The sequence below is a fragment of the Rhinopithecus bieti genome, unplaced genomic scaffold, assembly GCF_001698545.2.
Source record: "Rhinopithecus bieti isolate Rb0 unplaced genomic scaffold, ASM169854v2 scaffold_11380, whole genome shotgun sequence".
Taxonomy (NCBI): Eukaryota; Metazoa; Chordata; class Mammalia; order Primates; family Cercopithecidae; genus Rhinopithecus; species Rhinopithecus bieti.
The window spans coordinates 3,376,612-3,401,694 of record NW_016807225.1 but is presented as its reverse complement, the minus strand read 5'-3'; the positions used below and the strand labels follow the sequence as shown (position 1 = coordinate 3,401,694).

The 25,083-nt window shown below is 49.9% G+C and overlaps 1 protein-coding gene across 10 annotated transcripts in view; it reads right to left on the bottom strand.

Moving 5' to 3' along the window:
- Positions 1 to 9,226: 9,226 nt before the first annotated feature.
- Positions 9,227 to 25,083, bottom strand: part of LRRC74A (leucine rich repeat containing 74A) — a 43,690-nt gene continuing 27,833 nt past the window's right edge. For 4 of the 10 annotated variants that reach the window (XM_017880590.1, XM_017880592.1, XM_017880598.1 and 1 more), the window contains 5 exons: positions 22,507 to 22,602; positions 19,149 to 19,295; positions 13,741 to 13,848; positions 12,680 to 12,762; positions 11,859 to 12,044 (listed from right to left, as the gene is read on the bottom strand). In XM_017880590.1, the coding sequence (XP_017736079.1) occupies positions 11,984 to 12,044; positions 12,680 to 12,762; positions 13,741 to 13,848; positions 19,149 to 19,295; positions 22,507 to 22,602 (495 nt within the window). In that variant the 3' untranslated portion in view covers positions 11,859 to 11,983. Of the gene's footprint in view, positions 10,064 to 11,858; positions 12,045 to 12,679; positions 12,763 to 13,740; positions 13,849 to 19,148; positions 19,296 to 22,506; positions 22,603 to 25,083 lie in introns of those variants that run through there. The other 6 variants (XM_017880594.1, XM_017880600.1, XM_017880595.1 and 3 more) reach the window with 4 other exon arrangements.

Here is a 25,083-nt window from a genome sequence, read left to right as displayed (position 1 = left end):
GCATTCTCAGTTCTGTCTCAGTAGAAAACAGGACAGGGGAAATGGCATAGAGCTGGAAAGAGGTTATCTGCTCCTGCTTTATCTAGAACAGGTGCTCTCAACCAAAGAATGATCAATATTCTGGCCTAAAAAATTACTGTGAGGGCAGGAAGCTTTGCAGCTTCCTTGGCCTCTAGCCCCTGGATGCACCCCTACACCTCTCCTCCAGGCTATGACAGCCCAAAACACTTCCAGGCATTGCCAAATGTCCTTCTGGGGAGGGAAGTGAAATCACCCTCATCAGGTTGGTCTTGAACTCCTGGCCTCAAGTGATCCTCCCACCTTGGCCTCCCAAAGTGCTAGGATTACAGGTGTGAGTCACCATGCCCAGCCCATCCTCCACGGGGAAGCACTGATCTAAGAGTCTTCCCTAAGCCATACTGAGGAGTTAGGGAAGGTTTCCCTGGAAGAGGTACTGACTGAGCTCAGATTTGAAGGATGTGGAGTTGTAGAGCTGGGGAAGGTGGAACACGGGCTAGAACCAGGTCTTTAAGCCCAGTGTTTCATCCACTATACCTGATGCTTATGAGGCAGCACTGATAATGGAATTGTTACATGACTGATGACCACTGCTACAGCTGGAGCCATTTTCCTGGCAACACGGGCACACCAGTGGGCAGGAGGGGTTGTGGGAGAAACTGCCCTAGTCTTGGAGACCATGAGATTTACGACTTCAGTGTCATAAATCAGTGTCTCCTACCTCTGATTTCCTCCCAGCTAGACAGAGTCCTTGAGTTCTGGTGTGACAGTGACAACCAAAGACCAGAGTGGGGTCCTGTTGGGAGAGTTGGAGTTTAGTGCCTGCCCCCCTCCTTTGTTGTCAATCAGACACTTGGGGCCCACCTGTGCTGTCCTCGCGCTGCCCACCCACCCCACTGTTCTTGGGAAAGGCTTTCGGGGGCCACTTTTTTGCTTGGTCACTTTCCAGAACCCCACGCTCTGGGCTGTGCACTCACTGGGCTCTCCTCTGCGTCCCCTTTGCGGGGTCTTTCCCTCCTGGCAGTCTTCATCACGCTGATGTTCCTCGGGCCTTGGTCCCTTTTCTTCTCTGTCTGCACTCAGACACTTCGGGACCTCATTTGGCCTCATGGCATTAAATACCATCTACGCACACAGCACTCCCAAATATGTGCCCTAGTTCATGCCCCCCAGCCAAAGCCCACTTTTGGATTTTTTTTTTTTTTTTTTAATTTTGAGACAGGATCTTGTTCTGTCACCCAGGCTGGAGTGCAGTGGTCTGATCTCAGCTTACTGCAGCCTTGATCTCCTGGGCTTAAGCGATCCTCCCACCTCAGCCTCCTGAGTAGCTGGGAACACAGGAACACACTACCATGCCCAGCTAATTCTTTGATTTTTTCTTTGTAGATACAGGGTCTTACTTTGCTGCCCAGGCTGGTTTTGAACTCCTGGGCTCAAGCCATCATCCTGGCTCAGTCTCCCAAAGTGCTGGGATTACAGGCCACCACACCTGGCCCATTTTTGTATTTCTAATGCCCACTTGACTCCTCTCTATATTACTTAGTAGACTTCCCCAAAGTAATTACTGATTTTCTTTCTCTCCACCTCCCAACACCCAAATCTATTCCACCAGTGTCTTCTCCACCTCAAGTGATGAAGACTTCATCCTTCCCATTGCTCAGGCCCCAAGCCTTGGGGGCATTCTTCACTCATCTTTCTCCAACAGTCCCTATCCCATGTGTGAGGGAATCTTGTCTTCACCTTTAAAATATATCCAGGCGCTGCCCACATTTCATCACCTCCACTGCCTCCACTTTCTTCTCTTGCCTGCATTACTGCAATGGCCTCTCAGTTGATTTTCCTGATTCTCCCTGGGATCCCTAAAGTCGGTTGTCAACACACCAGCCACAGTATTCTCTTTAAAAAAAAGTAGAGATGGGGTCTTGCTGTGTTGGCTAGGTTGGTCTTGGCCCAAGTCGTCTTCTCACCTTGGCCTCCCAAAGTGCTAGAATTACAGGCATGAACCACTGTGTCCGGCCCACAGTAGCTTTTTTTTTTTTTTTTTTTTTTTAAAGACAGAGTTTTGCTCTGTCACCCAGGCTGGAGTGCAGTGGCATGATCTCAGCTCACTGCAACCTCCACCTCCCGGGTTCAAACAATTCTCCTGCCTCAGCCTCCTGAGTAGCTGGGATTCAGCTGCCCGTCACCACACCCAGCTAATTTTTGTATTTTTGTAGAGATGGGTTTTCGCCATGTTGGCCAGGCTGGTCTCGAACTCCTGACCTCAAATGACTCCCCCGCCTTGGCCTCCCAAAGTGCTGGGATTACAGGTGGGAGCCACTGTGCCTGACCCACACTATCATTTTAAAAGGTCTTGGGGTATGCTATGACTGTGCCCTCACCCTGCAGAGCTGTCTCCTTTAGACACCCACATTCCCTGATGGCTCAAGACCCCACCTGCCCTGGCCATGTTCCCTCTGAACTTGCTTGTACCATGCTTGCTCTCCTTCCCTTCATCTGCTCCGGCCACAAGGGACACACCAGAGGGCTCCTGCATGGGGCCTTTGCTTAAGCTGTGCCCTCTACCTGGAAAGCGCTTCCCCCAGACATCACGTGGCTTCCCATGTGGCCTGCAAGCCTGCTAGCCTCCTGATTCTATTTTTCCCCATAGTACTTCTAACATACTGTATGATTCACTTATTTCTTACCTTATTTGCCAGTCTTCTCTTGCTAGAATGCAAACTTCACATGAGAAACAGGTTTTGTCTTTTTTTATTCACTGATGTATCCCAAACACCCACACAGCACAGGACACAGAGCGAGCCCTTAATAAGTATTTACTGAATGTCAGTGAAGTCATTTACACTTTAGTATAAATAAACATGCATTCTATCCCTTTACCCCAGATAATTTGCCTTCTGTTTTTTCCCTATAATTTCTAGAAGGGGTTGTTTCTCACATCACAGTGCACTTGGGAAAGGCATTTTAGGGCTGTGGGTTTTACAGTCTTGAAATAACACTTAGTAGACTGAAGACCCACTGGGGTGCAAGGACTCAAGGAGAGAGAAGCCCAAAGAACTGCCTCATGCTCCTCAAAATCAGAGGGGGTGGGAGGCAGCCTCCTGGGTTTGACAGAGAGGGAAGGAAGGGATAGCATCTCACCCGTGTTTATTATGTGACCACAGCCGGCTGCTCCAAGGACAGGGAAGAAGAGAGAGGCATGGAGAAATAGACAAGCTACTCACAAGGCTGTAGTTGTATTCACAAGGTGTCTGGTTGCTGCCCGGATTTTCCTTCCTGCCGCTTCTATATATGGCAGGTGGGCCAGAGTTGCTGAGAAGCTAAGAAAACTCAAGCTGCAGGGACCCACATTGCAATGAGGCCCCTTCCGAGGCCCTGGGGGGATTTGATGCTTATGGTTTTGTCAACTTTAAGAAAATGTGTTATTTGTAGTGATTCTTCCCCGTTATTCTAAACATCCACTTTTTATCCCTAACATTGTATTTGTGAGTTTGTATTTTTATTTATTTATTTTTTTTTTAGACAGTCTCACTCTTGTCCCCCAGGCTGGAGTGCGATGGCATGATCTCAGCTCACTGCAACCTCCACCTCCTGGGTTCAAGCAATTCTCCTGCCTCAGCCCCCCAACCCCGAATAGCTGGGATTATAGGCGCCTGCCACCACGCCTGGCTAATTTTTGTATTTTTAGTAGAGACAGGGTTTCACCATATTGGCCAGGCTGGTCTCAAACTCCTGACCTCAGGTGATCCACCCACCTCTGCCTCCCAAAGTGCTGGGATTATAGGCGTGAGTCACTGCACCTGGCCATGTTTTTTTTTGTTTTTAAAGAGGGGCCCGTAAGTTTTATAAGCTCAGCTCCCACAGAACCTGGATGTCGCAGGGAGGTTGAAGGCTATGGCCCAGGCTCCCCCAGGTGCAATCTGTGTCACTGAAGTCGGCTGCATTGCTGCTTTTCTGAGGGCACCTAATGAGAATTTGATTTCCCTGAGCCAGTGTAGGGTCCTATTTTCTTCTGTGCATCTTCACTGAGCCTTAGGGAGCTGGGAAAGGCTACAGAGATGGGGTACTTGTGAGGTCGGAGCACCCTCTGCTGGGAAAGCAGAGGTACAGCCAGGATGGCTGCACTGAACCAGGGTTATTAAGACGCAGGTCAGAAAGCAGGAGGGGCTTGGACTTAGCTCACTGACAAGCCCCTCTTTTGGGGCATGGGCACATTGGAGCACACACACCCCATCTCTGAAATTCAAATGCGAGTGTGCTGCTGTGCACATGTGCTCCATTTCCATCCCACCTGGAGGAACACCAACAGGAGTAATTGCAAGTCAGTTCTGACACTAATCCCCCTAGGGTTGGCAGCAGACTTTAGTTTTAGGGCTGAGTCCTCCACAAAACTGCCTCTGTTTCAGTACCAGCTGCAAGTTGGGTACCTAGACCACCTGCACTTCTGACCAGCCAGGTACAAATGTGAGCATCCCCATTGCTTCCCCAGTTTTGATAATTTGCTGGAATGACTCAAAGCTCACTGAAAGCACGATACTGTACTTACAAAATCACAGCTTTATTATAAAGATACAGCTTAGGAACAGGCACAGGAAGTGTGACAGAGGGCAAGGTCTGGGAGGGAGCACAGTGCTTCCATGTTCGCTTCCCAAGGAATCAGGGATCGCCAGCCTCTGGCATCTCAATGTGTTCACCAACCAGGGAGTTCCACAGAGCCTCAGTGTGCAGAGTGTTTATTGGGGTTTCATTGCCTAGGCTTGATTGAGTGAACACTGACCACATGACTAAACTCAATCTCCAGCCCCCTCTCTCCTTCCTGGAAGTATGTTGGCCGAAAGTCCCAACCTCTAATCCTGTGGTCTTTCGGGTGACCAGCCCCTGCCTAAAGTGATCTAGGGGTCCACCCTGAGCCACCTCTTTAGCATAACAAAGATTTCCATCTCTCAGGAAATTCTAAGGGTTTTTGAAGTTCTGTGCCAAGAACCGGGAAGAAGACCAATTATATTCTTTATCATCAAATAACACATCCACACAAGCACAAGAGTCATGTCTCAGGCAGCCTGGACACCACAGCATTTAGCCAGCCACTCTGTTTCATTCACAGACTCCCTAGGGTGGTGGCAAAACAAGCCAAAGCCCTCTGAGGGTTCCCTGGATGACCTTCCATAAAACGAGCCCCCCCGCCCGGGGCAACCTCGCCCCAGCTGCCCTTGGGTTCCCTCCCCTCCAGGACGCCTGCTTCCTGAAGAACAGTTCAAGGCCACTGGGCAGAAGCTCGTGTTTAGGGCACAGGCTGGCCTTGCCAATCATTGTGCTATTTTGTTTAAAACAAAACAAATCCCAAGCCCCCACTTGGCAAGGTAGGCCTGGTCCCGAGGACACCACAGCTGCCACTACAGTCAGACACCAGAGGGTGCAGTTTGTATTGTGAACCTGCAGGCCCGGGACCATGAGTGACACCCTGCACCATTACCACCGCTGCCCTGGGAACTCCACTGAGCTTCAACGCTGCAGCTACCACATGGAATTATCTGTGGCCCTTGGTTCTTCGGTGCCTGCTCCTGTATTTGGAGTGGCTATCTGGGTAGGCATGATCCTATGTCCCAGCTGGGAGGGCAGCCCCCCCCCAAAAAATGCCAGATGTCTCTGTGTCTCCTGTTCTTTCAGGCCTATGATCCTGCACTGCCAATACCACACCCCCCAGGGCTGCTGGCCCTGGTCTTCCCACCCCACCCTCCAAGACCCTGGACAAATTCTTCTGTTTTTATGGCCTGAGATTGGAACACCCCCCATGGTATTTCCAACACCCATTAGTTGGGTGTTTCAAAGATAGCTGCTCAGGTTGGCCCCTCTTGTGCTCTGCTGGTCCTACAACTCCCCATACCTCTCCCTCTTAGCAGTGGAACACCACTGTAACATATATAGGCACATCCTTATATTAGGGACTTATTGTATGCCAGGCCTTGGGCTTTGTGTTTCATGTGTGTGATTTCATTAAATCTTCACAGCCACGTTCTCCGATGGCCTTCAAGGTCCCATCTGACCTGGCCACATTCCCTTTGAACTCACTCCCACACGCTCTCCTTCTCTCCATCTGCTCCAGCCACAGAGGACACACCCTATAGAGGAGGTGGTACCACTATCATTTCTGTTTACAGATGAGCAAACTGAGATTCAGAAAGGATAAATGAATTGCTTAGAGTCACAGAGATGGTAATTGGTGAAGCCAAACAGAATTCAGACCCAGGAGTGTCAAATGCCAGAATTCATAGGCTTAATTTTTAACCCCTTCCCAGTTCTAGCACACAGATATCCACAATCCTCTTCTCCCACCTGGCCGCCCCCAGCACAATTTCTGAGCCACGCGGCTGGTGAGGAGAGTGCATCAACCTGCCCTTGAGAATTTGGCCACAACAGAGCACCATCTCAGCCTTTGCCCCCTTCCATTAGCCAGTCCAGCCTGGCAGAGGGGCAGGGAGGCATCGTGGCTAAGCCCTCAGGGAGCCACAGCTGTATTGCCAGGGCCTGGATCTTGGCGTTGCTACTTACTGGCTGGGGGACCTTGGGCAAGATGCTTAACTTCTCCGGCTGCAAAACGGGGATTCTACAGAGCTCACCATGCAGAATCACTGTGAGGATGCGAGGAGTGCGTGAAGCCGCATTGAGTTGGGTATGGAAGAACAGCAAGCCCAGGGTGCCATCTCCCTGGACTGCAGCCTGACCGCCTTCGGAGGTTGGGCCAGCGCCTCTGAGCCATCTTTGACCTTGACGCACCTCCTGCTCCTGCAAGGCCCCTCTACCTCCGCCTCGTCCTCCATTTGAGCGCTGCAGCCGCTACTGGGGTCCCCCTGCCTGCCAGCCTCCTGACCTGCCAAACTGACGACGCGCTTGTGCAGTCCTGCCCTCAAGGAGCAGGACTCCTCTCTGTGGCCTGCCCGGCTCAAGGGCGGGCTGACTGGAGGAGGGAAATGAATATTTATGGAGCTCTTCCCAGGTGCCTGATTTTCTTCCTCACAACAAGGGTGCAAGGTGGTCACAATGAGGACACGGAGCCTTGGAGAGGTCTGCCCAGGGGTTGGGCTGCTGGGCCTTTCGAGGCTCAGATTCTAAGTCGGCGTTCCTCAGGGGCAGAACTTAGGGAGATCAGAGAAACTTACAAAGACCCCAATTTAGGAGAAGGCAAAGCCCAATTCTCCGATGACTTTTGGAGCTGACCTGACACCTAGCGGCCACAAGTGGGAATTACTCCACCTTTGGAGGCTCCCAGGGCCGCTGAGGCAGCTGGGCTTGGCCACCCATCCCTTGCTTACTTGAGCGTCAAGGGGTGGCCTGGAGGGTTGAGGTGGGGATGGGGAGATTTTAACTTCCCTGTAATCTCCGTCATTTCGCCAAAGGCACCCAAACAAAAATAAGATTTGATAAGAACATCTTTTCCATTTTATGCAACAAAATTATCTTGAAAAAATTTGTTTTCATTGATCCATAACCATTACAAATGTATAACTTGTCCATTACACATTTTGATACTTCATAGCCTCTCCTTCTTGCCCACACATAACCCTCAGGGTTCCACCTGGGCACCAACATTGATTGGACACTCAGTTACAGGCAGGGAACCTGGAGAATTTTACGGATTGTAACAGATTTAAAAGACATGATCCCATCTGGGCATGGTAGCTCATGCCTGTAATCCCAACACTTTGGGAGGCCAAAGCAGGCAGATCACTTGAGGCCAGGAGTTCAAGACCAACCTGGCCAATATGGGGAAACCCTGTCTCCACTAAAAATACAAAAAAAAATAGCTGCTCACGGTCGTGCAAACCTGTAATCCCAGTTACTCGGGAGGATGAGGCATGAGAATCGCTTGAATCTGGAAGGCAGAGGTTGCAGTTAGCTGTGTTCACGCCACTGCACTCCAGCCTGGGTGACAAAGCGAGACTCTTTCTCAAAAAAAAAAAAAAAAAAAGACTTGATCCCAGACGTCAAGGACTTCACTTTATTTGGGGAGATAGAGCAGATGTCTACAGAGCACCCAATGTTATGGTAGATGTTTCAGTCCATAGACTCCTTATTGCGTTTCTTTTTCTTTTCTTTTCTTTCTTTTTTTTTTTGAGATGGGAGTTTTGCTCTTGTCACCCAGGCTGGAGTGCAATGGCATGATCTCAGCTCACTGCAACCTCTGCCTCCCGGGTTCAAGCGCTTCTCCTGCCTCAGCCTCTTGAGTAGATGAGATTACAGGTGCCCGCCACCATGCCCAGCAAATTTTTGTATTTTTAGTAGAGATGGGGTTTCACCATGTTGGCCAGGCTGGTCTCGAACTCCTGACCTCAGGTGATCAGCCTGCCTCGGCCTCCCAAAGTGCTGGAATTACAGGTGTGAGTCACTGCACCTGGCCTTTACATTTCTTTATATTCCCTTCATTGTCCTCATTTGGACTCTGAGCTCCTAATCCACCCAGTTGATGGAAATTCCATTTCAGGAACATGCTCAAGGTGGTGCCACTGAGCCTCCATGGTGCTCACTTGTCAGGAGAGGCCCTCTACCTATTTGTCACCAGTCCACACTGATTATTGCTGGGGGTCTTTGGTCCCAGCTCAGGGGGTCCCTGCAGAGCTACAGCTCTGCTGCCCTCATGCTATGTTTGGGGCAGGGGAGCTCTACCAGGTTGGGAGCCCAGACCAAGAGTCAGCCTCCAGGGCACAGCTCAGCTACTTGTTCTGAGGTCCTGCCAGACTTGAAGGCCTCCCTCTCCTCCCGGCAGTGCTGTGAGGGCTGCTGTGGCCCACCCTTCTCACTCTTCTCCTCAGTTCTGTTCTCCCCAGTGAGCTTAGGCTGGCGAAAATGTGCACTAGGAAGGGATGAGTCTTCCTAGAAACTTCTATCCTGGCCCTAAACCTCACAAAAGCAAAGACTTTAATAAGGAAGAGAAAGGGCAGGAATACAGCTAATGAGTGGGACATAAATTATTTCCAATAATGATTCTGCTGCATGTGCAGAGGGGTCTTGGTGTTCACCTCCACCTTTGGTGAAGGCAAGTGAAACACAAGGGATAGTGACTTGGTTCCTAGACCCTTCGCTGGTGTGCCAAAGCGTGGGTTACCATATATCAGCCTTCCCTCGCCCCCTACACTTTCCCTACATTTCACCCCTTACCCCAAACAATCACCAGGTGAATGTACTTGTTCATTTCACAGATGTTTATTGAGCATCTACTATGTGCCAAGCACTACATGGGGCTGCAGAGGGGCACAAGAAAGTTCCTGCCTTGCTAATCTACAATGGTGTCTGGTAAGATCAATCAAAACTCCCAAAGGTGCCTGTTTCACCCACTTAATCAGTGAATGCTGTTCTTGGCTATTCCTTTTCTTCCTTCACTAAACTCTTCCTGTCTCCCCAGTTTCTTAATGAATTTAAAGGTGAAATGCAGAATGATAGATTCCTACAACGGACTGGGAAGGCTTTATTGCAGCTGCTCCATTTTCAAGGGGAGCCACTGGGACTCCAAGGTCATGTGGCCAGGATGGGATGCCCGCTCTCTTGGTCTCCTGTCCTGGCTCCCTCCTTGTGACCCCACAGCATTTGTTTGCTTCTTAAAGGCCCTTGCCCTCATTCCCTCAGCATCTGTTCGCGCTGCCACTGCCTCCCACCATGGAGGTCTTCCCTGGACTCCATTTCTAATCACTATGACGATTACCTTCACGCTCTGACCTGCTCTCTGAGGCTCTTTCCCTGCTGCCTAGCAACCCCGTCACTCCCCAATTTGTCTGTGCAGCTCTTAACGAGGCTGCATTGACATGTCCCCTGGCGGTCACTAAAAGCAGAAGGTGGCCCCCGTGGTGATGGGCACACCACTAGCAGCCCAGGACGCCCAGAACCAAGCCAGACTTTATTTGCTTGTGCCCAGCCCTGGCCACAGCATCTGTCCATCGAGATTTCTGCCACCTCTTGCTCTCCTTCCTGCCACCATCCGACTTGCCAGGACTCCTCTTGCCAAGACGTCTTTCCAGACCAGACTTATTGCTATGGCTTCATTGTGTTCAACAAACTGGTACGAAAGGTAAGGGAAAGATGCTGAGCGCCCATACAGCCTCATGGCTGATGGGCAAGAATGTTAAGATAGGCTCAAATCCAAAGGAGACCATTTGTAAACCCATCTCTGTCCTTAGAGGTCATGCTGTTAACCATTATATCTCCCCCACTACACATGTGTGCATGTGTGTGTGTGCGCACACACACATGCACACACACTTATGATAAGTACATGGGAAAGGCATGCAAATGTGCACTTAAGACCATTTGCAAGAGCCCTTTGGGGAGGCAGAGTGAACTATGGAGGGAGATAAAAATGGACCTTCATTTTTTTCCCTTGCTATACTTCTGGGGGTTTAGATTTTTTTTTTTTTTTTTTTTTTGAGATGGAGTCTCACTCTGTTACCCAGGCTGTAGTGCAATGGCGCAACAGCTTACTGCAACCTCTGCCTTCCAGGTTCAAGCAATTCTCCTGCTTCAGCCTCCTGAGTAGCTGGGATTACAGGTGTTCACCACCACACCCAGCTAATTTTTGTGTGTTTAGTAGAGGTGGGGTTTCACCATCTTGGCCAGGCTGGTCTTGAACTCCTGACTTCAAGTGATCAGCCTGCCTCGGCCTCCCAAAGTGCTGGGATTATAGGCGTGAGCCACCACGCCCAGCCGGGTTTAGAATTTTTACAATGAGATATTTGTAACATAAAACAACAATGAAAAGGATCACGCAACAATAAAAATTAAAACTCTGCTCCTCAATCACAGCTGATAAAGTGGCAGTGTGTGATCTGAAGGGCAATTTGAAGCGACCCCAAGGGCTCCCTGCTCGGGTGCTGAGACTCAGGGACCCAGACCCCAGTTCTGTCTCTCGAAGGCCATGTGACCTTGCCTGCAAACCTGGAGACTTTGCTGGACGTGAAACCTGGTCTGGAGCCTCTGAAATGGGCACTTGCCATCAGCTTCCCCAGGAACAAGAGGTGCCACTTTAGGTAGGGGGCAGGTGAGGAGGCACAGGGCAGGCTGCTGAGCAGCACAGGAGTGGGAGGCCCGGTGGTAGCAGGGCGGGCCTGAGCCACCTTTGGGGCCCTCTTGCTGGATGCCAGTGTCACTACTGAGTGACGTCCCCTGTGCTGGTCGCTGTGTGCATTTCTCCCACTCACTCCTTACAGCCCCCTCCCAGGTGCCACGGTTATCTCCCCGTTTTAAAGGGAGAGCAGATCCGCACACAGCTGCAGCCTTGTTCCGCAGAGCAGGGCTTGCAGCTGGGTCAGGCTGCCTTTCTTGTCTGCATTGTGGTTTCTCCACACGACGACTCTGAGTGGAGCAAAGGAAAGAGGTACTGGGAGAAGGCGCGTGGGGCAGGGCTGGATGGGAGGCCTTGTCCCACAGAAGCCCTTAAGAACACAGTCCAGCCACAGGGCCACCAAGACAGATGGGAGCCCAGCTGCAGACCCAGGCTTGGCAGGGACAACTGTGTCCTGCACCTGGGCTGGGCGGTCTAGCACAGTGAGAGACAGAACAGGTGTGGTCCCCTCAGGCCTGGAGTCTCGGCCAGAGTTGTCCTTCCCAGCTGTGAGAACTTGGCTGCTTTTCTTTTCTTTTCTTTTCTTTTTGAGACAGGGGCTCACTTTGTTGTCCAGACTGGAGTGCAGTAATGCAGTCTCAGCTCGCTGTACCCTCTGCCTCCCGAGCTCAAGTAATCCCCCCACTTCAGCCTCCCAAGTAGCTGGGACTTCAGGCATGCACTGCCATGTTCAGCTAATGTGTTTTTTTGGTTTTTAGTGGAGATGGGGGTCTCGCTCTCTTGCCCAGGCTTGTCTCGACCTCCTGGGCTCAAGTGATCCTCCTGTTTCAGCCTCCCAAAGTGCTGGGATTATAGGCATGGGTTACTGCACCCGGTGAACTTGGCTTCTTTGCTGCACGTCTCTAGAGCTCTGTTTCATCACTTGCTAAGTAGGGTGATGGCAGCATTGCCATGGGGCACCGTGAGGCTGAGAGCGTGCCTGTTGGGCAAGTGGAGAGGACAGGCATGTGGTAGGGACTCATTGTGGGTTGCTTACAGGCATCACCAGCACCATGGACCTGTCCTCTCTCTTCAAGGACTTCGGCCTAAGATACAACATCCTTCACTCGCCAAGCCACGGCAGAGTGCAGGGACCTGTAGTCCCTAACACACCATTAGCATTTGGTACTTGTGTGCCTCCGCCCTCTGTCTAGGGCTCTGTCTCGCCTGAAACATTGCCTCCTCCCGCCTGAGCAACACTTTCTCTTTGGGCTGCAGGGGTGCCTAGTACACACCCCTATGGCTCCTCTCACCTCACCAGGGCCTAAAAATCTGCTCCCTTGCCTGTCCTCTTCCTGGGCCGTGAATGTGGGCTCCGGCTCCTCCCGCTGGCGTCCCTAGCATCTGGCCCAGCAGCCAGCAGTGACTGATTCGGCTCAAGTTTCGCTAAACAAGTGAATTGGGGATGAGAAGGAGGGTAGACAGCGGGGCCTGGCCTTGGCATGCAGGGAACAGGCGGGTGGGTGAAGCCGCTAGTAACAAAGTGTAGACAGGGCAGCTGGGGGAGCTCACATCAGCCCAGCCCAGCCAGGGCCCCTTGCAGAGAACGGGGAGCGACGCCGGGCCTGGGCTGACCTGAAGTTCACCATGCCTGTCTTCTCATCGAGCTTCTTTATCACCTCCCTGACCTGGTACTGGTTCAGAGGGACCTTGGTTTGCTGAGGAGGTGGATGGAACATGTGCAGTTAATAGAACTCTGTTCACCCCTCCCTACGCATGCCCCCCCCCACTACTACACACACACACCTTCCACACACACACACACCCCACATACAATGCCTCACTCCTCCTGGGACTGTGGAGGGCAACTGATTGAGAGCTCAGGGGAAAACTTATTCCACAGCATGGAGGGGCTGGAAAAAGCTCCCTGCCCATGGGTCATTGTCTAGACTCCAAAGGGCCTCCCCTTTCTGGGGGCAATAAGGGAGGAGGAGATCAGAGTCAGGTGGAGCGAGTGGCTGGGGAAGGGGACAGGACTCTCCTTTGCATCCTGTGAAGTTCATTCTTACTTCCTGCCGCTGAGTCCCGACCAGCCTCTTCGCCCCCGGCCTGAGCACTGGGCACCGGACACCGACTGCCTTATCCGTCCCTGCCTGGGCCCCAGGAACTTCTCCTCTGGAGTCCTATTCCTGCAGGGTCCAGGTCTCTCCTGGGATGCTCTGATGATAGACCCCTTCAAGTATGCATTACAGGGGGCTTTCAGCACCTTTGTTACATGGGGAGTGAGAGGAATGTGGGATTTCAGAAAAATGATATGGCCCAAGGTGGAAATGTTGGGACTTTGGGATGTGGTCTCCTCTCTCACTCCCTTTGTTATCTGCCCAGTAGTGAAATGCAATGGGGGGAAAACCTCAAGATAGAAGATGTGTCTCTGGGTGGCACCTCGGGTCACCGGTGGCATCAAGCCATAGTACAGGAATGACTTCAGCAGGGGTTGAGGGAGGTCTTAGGTTCCCTCTGGGTCGAGATAAATGAGGGGAGTGTCCCATAGCCCATCCCAGGAAGCTCTAGGAAGTGCCCACGAGCTCTTTTGCTCCTTCTCCTCCTCTCCCCTCTCTCTGACACACAAACATACACAACAAACTCACTCACACTCACACTCACACTCAGCCTGTGGCCACTAGGACCCAGCGCACCTCTATCATCACCTTCTGGAACTCATCCACGGACATCTTCATTGTCCCGGTAGGGTTCAAGCTCTTGAAGAAGTCCATGACCGTGATTTTGTGCTGGTCTGCATAGTTCTGAGAGAAGCAGAAGAGACCAGGAGCAAACACTTGGCCTTCTAACAGTGATCGCAGGTCCCCCTCACCTCCCACAAAAGGGTGGCCCGTGCTTCTAGGCCTAGCACGGCTGAGAAGGGCAGAAGACCAAAGTGAGGAGTCTGAGTCTCCCAGGTGTTGGCTGTTCCCTAAGACCAAGAGCCGAGTGCAGACCCACCAGGCCTGGCAAGGGTGCATGCCGGGATGATTCCTGTGTGCTCGCCAGGCTTCCAGGAACCCCTTGGCACGGCACAGACACTCCCTCCATTCCAAAGGTGGAAGGACTGAAGTCAAGGCTGTTCAGGTGTCGCAGTACCAACGGGATGGGGCATGATCATTATCTACACATGAGATCTGTTAACATTGGTGTGGACGGTGTGCTGTAGATGGTGGGCGGATGTTCAGAGATCAAAAAGTTAAACCACAACTGTATAATGTGATGGTTTGGCTCTAGGAATTCCTAGGATTCTCACAGTTTCACATTAATGCTCACATGGAAACATACTTTGTTAGAGTATTTTTAAAAGGATATTTCATTTTTTTCATTTAAAAAATATAGTCATCTTTTGATATCTGTAAGGGATAGGTTCCAGGACCACCTCAGATACCAAAATCCACCAATATGAAAAGGCAGTCCTCCATATCCATGGGTTTCTCATTCCTCAAATGCTGTATTTTGGATCCATATTTGCATATGCAGAACCCACGGGTACGAAGGACTGACTGTATTTATTGAAAAAAATCCAAATATGTAAAAGTGGATGAAATGGCACAGTTCAAACCCATGTTGTTCAAGGGTCAAGTGTATTATTACTCATGTTGCAAGGCAATTTTAGATTAGCAGAAGAAAATTTTAAATATCACCCATAAATCTAATACCACCACAGAGAGGTAATATCTTGGTGTAGACCCTTTTATCTTTTTAGCTATCTATCTGACATCAATCTGTCTAACTTCTATCTATCTGTATAACATTATCATCTATCTTTTTTTTTTTTTTTGTGGAGACGGAGTCTCGCTCTGTCACCCAGGCTGGAGTGCAGTGGCCAGATCTCAGCTCACTGCAAGCTCCGCCTCCCGGGTTTACGCCATTCTCCTGCCTCAGCCTCCGGAGTAGCTGGGATTACAGGCGCCCGCCACCTCGCCCGGCTAGTTTTTTGTATTTTCAGTAAAGACAGGGTTTCACCATGTTAGCCAGGATGGTCTCAATCTCCTGACCTCGTGATCCGCCCATCTCGGCCTCCCAAAGTGCTGGGATTACAGGCTTGAGCCACCGCGCCCGGCCTCATCTATCTTTATCTATCTATCTGTCTATCTATCTATCTATCTATCTATCTATCTATCTATCTATCTAATCTCTCATCTTTCTACTAAACCTACTGTTTTACAGAACCCACTGTTCACATGTGAACACCTTTTCAATGACATTATAATATTCTTTTCCTTTTTTTTTTTTTTTTTGAAATAGAGTCTCACTCTGTCGCACAGGCTGGAGTGCAGTGGCACAATCTTGGCTCACTGCAACCTCCGCCTCCCAGCCTCCCAGGTTCAAGCAATTCTCCTGCCTCAGCCTCCCGAGTAGCTGGGATTACAGGCATGCGCCACCATGCACAGCCTATTTTATATTTTAGTAGAGATGGGGTTTCACCATGTTGGTCAGGCTGGTCTTGAACTTCTGACCTCAAGTCCTTCCCACCTCGGCTTCCCAAAGTGCCTTGGGATAACAGGCATGAGCTTAAACTGCCCCCACTCTTAACAATAAATTACAATATTCTTTTTTAGGTCCTTTTTTAAGCATTTTTTTTTTTCTCTTCCCCACTGTGACCCTGCTTCCCCCGGCCACGCCGCCCCCCGAACCCCCACCTTCCCCTCCACCTCAGAAAGTCGGACAGGGTCCTGCTGTATCGATAGCTATTTCTGGCAACGTCCTGCTCACGAAGCATTTTCTCAGGGCTCAGCCCTGGGGCCCTTGCTCTTTGTTCCCCACACTTCCCCTTCCGAAGTGCACGGCCTCCCACCCTTCCGGAGTGCCTCCCGAAGCTACATTTCCAGTTTTCCATCCTCCACGGCTGCTGACACCCCACCGGCACTTCAGTCAACACATCCGAAGTGCCCCTCATCCCCCGAATCCTGCGCACTGCTGCTGAGCGCTGTGGCAGATGCCGTGGGTGAGCCCGCGGCACCCACTGCTGTGTCTTCACAGCAGGCTTCTCATCCATGCAGAGGCTGGAAAGCGGAAAGTGACATTCCCCAAGCCCCCTTGCAGCTGGGGGTCAGAATGGATGGCCTTTGCCAAGCACCTGCCTGAGATGTAAGTGTGAGGCTTGTGTCTGATTTGAGAGAGGCAGTTGGTGGGCAGCGGCTGTGGTTGCTTCCTGACTGGGCAGGGCATTCTGCAGTCATGCAGCTTCTTGATTATAGCAGAAGGAGCAACCCTCTTGGCAACTCAGTTGGGGTGCTTTGACAGCCATTTCTGGAATCTAACAAGGGTCTGTTTGTTCAGCCCTCCTGACATTTCTATGGTCTCTCTCCCGTAATAAACCCCTGTGTGCTTAACCTAGTTGGAGTAAATTCTGTGGCCAGCAACTAAGAACCTTGCCCAGCTACTTTGGTAGGTGCTACTACTAAGACCCCACACAGCCCTGCCCTGGAGGAGTTCACAGGATTGCAATGAAAGGGTGAAGCCAAGGGCTTCAGGAACACAAAGGGCGTTCGCCCTTGACCAGGGAATCCAAGAAGCGTTTCCCTAGGAAGCGACATTGTGTAGAGACCTGAGAATGGGTAGGAATGAGCGAGACACAGAGGGCAAGAAGAAAAGTGTTCCAGGTGGAAGGACCTGCCCTGCCTGTACACAGGCCTGCAGTGAAGGGAGGGCTGATGCAAAGAGGATCCGGAAGCACTCCAGTGGGGCTGGACTGTGGAGAGACAGGAAGGGCCAGGTGGCAGGCACTTTCCCCATCTGCACTTCCCTGCCTCTGGCAATCTTTCCTTCAGTCCCTTGGGCTTGAAATCTTGGGTTATCTTCGGGTTTCTCTTATCACAGGCCTTCTTATCCCAACACACACACACACACACACACACACACACACACTCACATGCATGCAATACACAATCCCACATACCCGACCATTGGCCAAGTCCTGGAGATGTTTCCATAATGATAGCTCTTACATCTGCCCTTCAATTCCATTGTTATTCTCAGCCACGCCGTCATTCTACATCCAGAGTGCTACAATAGTGTGCTCCTATGGTTTCCTACTTTTTTTATTTAACCCTCTTCAATTTACTCCCCATTGCCAGAACCCCTCAATCCTGCTGGATTTGCATCACATCCACTGCCCAACAGCTCTCACTGGCTCCCTGTTCCCGATGGAATCAAAGCCAAACTCGGAGCCTAAAATCTGAGGGCTGCCACTTGCAGCCCAGCCTCCCTTGCCAACTTTGCCTCTTGGGCTCCTCTGTGGACCTGTAGCCATGTGTTAGTATCCCTTGAATGTGCTGCATGCAGTTCCACCTCGGCACCTTTGCTGGCGGGAGCCTCTCGCCGGAACACCCTCCCACACTCTGTGGCTCACCTCAGTCTTTGACATTCTTCAGGGCCCTTACCCCATCCCATCTCTTCCAGGAAATCATCCTTTTCTGGTTGCCCAATCCTACATTGATCTCTTATTTGGATATCGACTACATTTTCTGCTTCTGTCACTTTTTAATTGTGTATCATATGACACCTTTTTTTTTTTTTTTTTTTTTTTTTCTCAGACAGAATCTCACTCTGCCGCCCAGGCTGAAGTGCAGTGGCATAATCTCAGCTCACTGCAGCCTCCACCTCCCAGGTTCAAGCGATTCTTGTGCCTCAGCTTCCCAAGTAGCTGGGATTATAGGCACCTGCCACCACGCCTGGCTAATTTTTGTATTTTTAGTAGAGACGGGGTTTCGCCATGTTGGCCAGGCTGGTCTCAAACTCCTGACCTCAAGTGATCCATCTGCTTCTGCCTCCCAAAGTGCAGGGATGACAGGCAGGAGCCACTGTGCCTGGCCATATGAAAGTTTCTATGATCTATGGGTCATCACTGTATCCATCCCATCTTTCCAACCAGATTGTCGGTCCCCTGAGGGGAAGGGCTGTGTTTGACTCTGCATGTCTTGTTTGGTCTCCAAGATTCTTTTTGTGTGCGTCTTTAAAACAGGAGGCGGGGCCTCCACTTTGCATCAGACAGCTCCATTCCTGTTCACTGGAGCACCCTGCTCCCCTTGCAAAACAGGTTTGCCCTTGGTTCCATCTGAAGTCATCTTACTCGTACAAATACTTGACACCACTTTGCCTTCTAGAATTTTTCACATAGCAATTTTCATGTGGGAGCTCTTTTATTTAGTTCTGGAAACTGAGGCACAGAGCAGACCCATCAGGGGCAGGAAGCAGCCCAGGGACACATCCTGTAGAACGTGCATTGGCAGAGGGCCATCCCTATGCCTGCTGCCCAGATAGTAACCGCTCTGAGGCCAGCAGCAGACTCCTCGCCCCCACTGCAGGGTAAGAAGCCTGCCGTGGAAACACCAGAGCAGGGTCTGGGCACTGGTCTGTGAGACGATGGGACTGGAGGAGCAATAACATCCCTTTAGGTGCTAATATTCTCTGATTTTGTATTTCCACTGTTACATCTGCCTCCTGTGATTGCCAGAGCTAATCTAAGAAAAGATGAGTCGGGCGCAAGTTACCATTAGAAACAAAGGACTGAAGCGTCTCTCTTTGGCTGAAGCTGCCAGATAGCCATCCTGACCACAGGGATGTCTTGACCTCCTTACCAGCAGTTGGAAAGAAACTGTGTCTATAATAAGCGGGTGCTTGTTCTATATCAGGCAACCTTCTAAGCACTTCATGCATTTTACATAATTTGATTTTCCAAGCAATCCTACTGGGTGGCTACTGTTGTGCCCATTCTACAGGTGAAGAGACTGTGACCCAGAGAGCTTTAGTAACTTGCCTTTGGTCATACGCTAGCAGGTGGAGGAGCCCTGGTGGGAGAATCCATCCTGTCCACCTGTCCCCTTCAGCTAGATCTCAGCTCTTCCTTTCCTCTGGGGATCAGGAAGCACTGCTGAGGGATCCAGTAGCCACAGAGAATATTCATTCCATATCTGCAGTCCAAGGGACTGAGATATTCCTTATCAGAGGGGGCTGTACAGATACTGGGGGGGAGGGAAAGTCTGGAAACTGATTTGGAGCCATTAGCCAGCTTTCCCCAGGGCTCCCTGGAGGCCCTGAGAGGAAGGCAGGAGCTCACCTGGATCAGTTTCATGGGGTTTGTCAACAAAAAGATGGTATTCTTGGCAGAGAGGCCTTGTACTGCCTTGAACATCACATCCAGCTGCGGGTGAACGGCATACACTCCGTCCAACGTTTTCATGAACTGCTCGGACACCAGCACGTTCTGTGGCAGGGAGAGAGGGGACCCATGATGATGAGGGCACTGCCATCATGACTGCCCAACCAGTGCACCCTACCCCTTCCACCCGAGCCAAAGTCAGGAAGTTTTGTCTCTTTCAGTTTGTTCTCAGTGCTGCTCCCGGACTGGGATAGTTCGGGTATTTTGGAGCTTGTAAATTGACTTGTAAGTTTCCTGTGTAATTTTGATGGGATGTTTTTGTTGAGTGCTGGTGGCTTGTCACCTGCTGCCAGCTCAGCTCCGCTCTCAGATGGCATCTGCATCTGACAGATGAGATATGGCTATGGAGTGGCAAGACGGTTCTTAAAGCCCTGAAATGTCCATGTCTGCATGAGTGTTGTTCGTCAGAGAAAGTGCCCTGGAAGAGGATCCCTGATTCCAATAAGTGACCAGGGACGAACTGGAAACTTCCCCTTCTGGAAGTGCCCTCAGAGCTGGTTTGTAGGGCATGGGAGAAAATGCGTCCTGTGAAATAGTGTTTCATCAAACCTGGGCTCCACCAGTTTGGTCAACCTACTTCATTCCTCAGATGTGGCTTGGAGTACATTTCGCCCTTCCAAAGAATTAAACCCCTGCTTAAGGGCAGTAGGCTTTGTAGAGATTCTAGAGAAAGTTCTAGGAGCATCTACAGAAGAGGAATTTCCATACTGTTCAAAGTTATGGCAGCATTGTTGACAAAGGGGAAGGAGAAGGCTAATTCAGGCTAGGCATGATGTCTCAAGTCTGTAATCCCAGCACTTTGGGAGGCTGAGGTGGGTGGATCACTTGAGTCAGAAATTCAAGAGCAGCCTGGCCAACATGGTGAAACCCCGTCTCTACTAAAAATACAACAAAATTAGCCAGGTGTGGTGGTGGGTGCCTATAATCCCAGCTACTCAGGAGGCTGAGGCAGGAGAATCGCTTGAACCCGGGAGGCAGAGGTAGCAGTGAGCTGAGATTGTGCCACTGCACTCCAACCTGGACGACAGAGCGAGACTCCATCTCAAAAAAAAAAAAAAAAAAAAAAAAGAAGGCTAATTCAGACTTATTTGTTCTGGTAGGTTTGTTAAGTGCCAATGTGGTCACAGTGTACAGATTTATGGGCCGTCTACGGCCTAAACAGCACCATTTCTTTTTCTTTTCTTTTTTTTGAGACAGAGTTTCACTCTTGTTGCCAGGCTGGAGTGCAATGGCGCGATCTCGGCTTATCACAATCTCCGCCTCCCAGGTTCAAGTGATTCTCCTGCTTCAGCCTCCCAAGTAGCTGTGATTACAGGCATGTGCCACCACGCCCAGCTAATTTTATATTTTTTGTATTTTTAGTAGAGATGGGGTTTCTTCATGTTGGTCAGGCTGGTCTCGAACTCCTGACCTCAGGTGATCCACCCGCCTCGGCCTCCCAAAGTGCTGGGATTACAGGTGTGAGCCACTGCACCTGGCCTAACAGCACCATTTCTAATGTTCTCTCAAATACACCAAGGCAGTGCCTGGGTTCACGCCTTCCACATGTACTGCCTGGGAGAGGAAAATACAGATGCCAACAAAATCTGAATCTGCAGTGGAGACTCAGGGGCGAAGGCAGCATCCTGGCCTGCAGATTCAGAACCAGAGCATGAGGATGGGGAAAGGGAAGAAGACCCAGGAAGCACAAGAATGGCCTGGGGCAGGGAGGATGGGTGAGAGAACAAAGGGAAAGAAAAGCGACTATGTTTGACAATGTCTCAAAATCTGTGGCAAGTAAAAACCCGCATTGTATTAATTATTCAGTTCTAAGGAGCTTGGGTTTAAATATTCAAAATGCCATCACTGGAGGCTGGAGTGCACCTATAATCCCAGCACTTCGGGAGGCTGCGGTGGGTGGATCACTTGAGGTCAGGAGTTCGAGACCAGCCTGGACAACATGGTGAAACCTCATCTCTACTAAAAATACAAAAAGTTAGCTTGGCATGTTGGCACGCGCCTGTAGTCCCAGATACTCTGGAGGCTGAGGTACAGAATTGCTTGAACCCAGGAGGCAGAGGTGAGCCAAGATTGTGTCATTGCACTCCAGCCTGGGCAACAGAGTGAGACTCTCTGTTTCAATTTCCTTATATGTAGAATGGGAAAATGAGGAAAAGTACTTGTTGTGGGTTGACTTTTGCCCCTCCCAGAAAAGATGTTGGAGTTCTAACCCCCAGGACCCATGGATGTGAATTTATTTGGAAATAGGGTCTTTGCAGATGGTCAAGTTAAAATGAGGTAATTAGAGTGGGTGCTAATCTAATACGACTCTGTCCTTATATAAAGGGGACATTTGGATACAGAGACAGGGAGAATGCCACGTGAAGCAGAAGGTAGAGATGGGAGTGATGCTTCTACAAGCTGAGGAACACCAAAGCATGACAGGAACCAACAGAAGCCAGGGGAGAGGTCAGGAACAGATTCTCCCTCACAGCCCTAAGAAGGAATCAGGCCTGCTGACACCTTACTCTTGGACTTCCAGCCTTTAGAACTGTGAGACAATACACGTCTGTTGTTTAAGCCACCCAGTGTGTGGTACTTCACAGCAGCCTTAGGAAATTAATACAGTATTCTATCTACCTTCTAGAGTAGGATAAAAATGAGCTGGCATATACAAAATCACTTAGGGAAAAAAAGAGTATAAAATGGTAGACAAGTATAGGCTATTATCACATGCCACCCATATGCTGATTCAGGCAAGAGTTCCCAGCAGGATCTGAAGTCACCTCCTGGGGCTTTCTTCCTTTATCAAGAGATATTCACCCAAAAATACTGCTCTGAGTCTAACAGGCCAACTCATGAAATGAAACTAAAGTATGTGTTTTAATACCCAGATTCTATAAATTTTGTGATTCTGGAAACATTCTGGGACCCAGGGCCACTCCATCAGAGAAGCTGATGTTAAAGAATTCTGTTTTGGAGTCCTCCTGCCTTTCTTTTTGGCATTTCCTTATCTCTATTCTCAGGTTTTCATAGCTCTAGTTTCCAGTATCTGGTAAATTATTTCTCACTATGATGTTACTGACTAAATAGCTACGCTTCCTAAAAGGATCCCTGGAGAGGGTAGAGTTGTAACAAAAGAAGTGACCCTTTCATGGAGCACTTGTGTGAGGGCCTGTGAGGGATAGAGCTGTTGGCTCCGGCCAACACAGAGTATAGAGTGGACAGGGTCACTGACTTGTGCCCAGACACAAGCAACTACCATTTGATCACTTACAGAAATATCAAGCTCTTCCATCCTGGATTTGGGGTTCCTCTTGATAGCCAGGATAAGTAAAATAGCCCCATCCATACTTATGGGATTCAGGAAAAGCTATAGAGGGAGAATCAAGACAAGAGGAGGCTGAGATGGGAGGATGAGGCTGGCCCAGAGCACAGTTGCTACATCTCATCAAATCACAACCTCTGTCTCATACCCAGACTTCTCTGTAAGTAATTATCTCCTTATCCATCTGTTTGTTTATCCATCTGTCTGCCTATCTCACTGCTCATCCATTCATCCATCCATCCATCCATCCAACCATCTATCTATCCATCCATTCATCCACTTATCTACTCATCCATCTCACTGCTCATCCATCTGCCCATCCATCCATCCATTCATCCAACCACCAACTTATCCATCTCACTGCTCTCCCCTCCATGCATCCATCCACCCACCCACTCATCTGTCCATCTCACTGCTCATCCACCCAACCATCTATCTACCTATTCATTCACCTGTTCATCTCCTCATTCATCCACCTCTCATCCATCCATCCATCCATCCATCCATCCATCCATCCACTCACTTATCCAACTCACTGCTCATCCATCCATCCATCCACCCACAGATCTGTCCATCCAACTGCTCATTTATCCAACCATCTATCTATCCAACCATATATCTATCCATCCATCCATTCATCTACCTGTGCATCTACTCATCCATCCACCTGTCATCCATCCATCCATCTAGCCATCCATCCATCCAGCCAGCCATCTGTTCATCTCACTGCTCATCCATCCATCCATCCATCCATCCAGCACATATTAATTAGAGGCTTGCCATATGCCAGCTACTGGACTAAGCACTGAGGGACACATAGGCAGACATGGCAAGGTTTCTGCCCTTGGGTAGCTTAACACTGTAACTGGGAGAGAAAGGCAAACAAGCCAATAGCATCAGAAGTGTTATGACAGCAGTGACAGAGGTACACCTGGGTACTGCAGGAGCAAGGAAAGGAGCATGCAGCATAGGGGAGGGGACCATGGAGCTAAGCCTTGCAGGACTAATGAGGATTAGTGAGGTCTGAGGAAGGGGGGCAAAACCAGAGGAGGAAACAAGATTCATCAAAGAAGTAAAGAGTAGGCAAGTGCAAAGGCATAGGTGTGTGAAACAGCATGAGATGTTTGTGAGCAGAAGCAGAGAGAATGAGGCCACAGAGCTGGGATGGACCACATCATGGAGAACCTTATAGGCTTGTAGAAGGAACAAGGACATTATCCCAGTGGTGCTAGGAGCTGCTGAAGCATGGATAGAAGTTAACAGAAGGGACTCTGGAGCCTGGTGGCTTTGCTTACCAGCTGCCTGGCGTTTCATTAATTCCCTGATCGCTTTGTACTTATCACCTATGGCTGCTCTGAGGACTTACCATACCAATTCAGGCAAAGCATTAAAATGAGTGCCTGGTAAGCAGTATGCTGTCAATGAACAATAGTTCTTATTATTGAAGGCTTTCAGCTAAGTGGCTTCATCATGAGGCAGCCAAAACTCTTACTGAGCACCTAGTATATGTCAGCTGTGTTCCAGGCTCTGATATACTCCTGTAAGAAAATGCAGGCCTGGGGCCCAGGCCTCGTGGAGCTCAGCATCTAGAATCCTTTGCTGGACTCACTTCCTAATGGGAATTCCTTATTTTTCCAAGTTTAGGGGAAATGGGCACCAGGGCTGGATGTGGAGACCCATTGATAATTCCTGTGGCAAAGTTGATGTGGTTTCCGTGGTGGCCAAACTAAGAGTTTTGTCTTAAACTTTTCTCTTTTACTTCTAAAACGTTTTAGAAAATTGAAATATATTAATTACATATGGTAATTGCGGAAAATGAGAAAAGCGGCAAAAATGATTTAAACCATATATACCCACAAAACAGCAAAGCCCCCTATTGCCATTTTGCTGAGGCAACTGCTTAGTCTTTTAAAATTCAGTTTCTCAGACTGTCCCTGGCTTCCTCAGCCAATGGGGCTGAGCCACCCACAGCCTGGGTCAGTCTCTATCTGAGTTATGCCTGGCCCCACTCCACCCCAGCTGGGACTCCCAGATCTACTGGTCACTAGATGGCCAATCTGTTTGGTCTGTAGTCACTGTGCTCCTGCCTGTCAGAATCTGGCTTCCTCCTGTCCTCTTAGCAGCTCCTCATGGTTGTCCTCTCAGATGGCATCCCCTTCCTCACTGTTTCCTTACTGTTCTTTTTTTCTTCAGGACCCTGACATCTGTGGTCTCCCCAGTCACCCTCACATATTGAGGGATTTGGAGTTGCCATGGAAAACCAGGTAGAGCAGGCTTCCCTCTGCCTCCTGCTACTTGTGTGGCGTAAGCAAGTCACACAACCTCAGTTTTCTCATCTGACAAGTAGGGCTAACAGAGCCCACATTACCAGGTGAGGCTATGAGTAATGAGAGCTGGCTCTTGGCAGGAGCCCCAGAAAGGGAGATGATTAATAGAAGTCCTCACCTTTCATTTATTTTCCAACCACTCAATAGCATCTATATTATAAATTAGCATCTACAAGTAAATTAATTTAAAATGAAATAT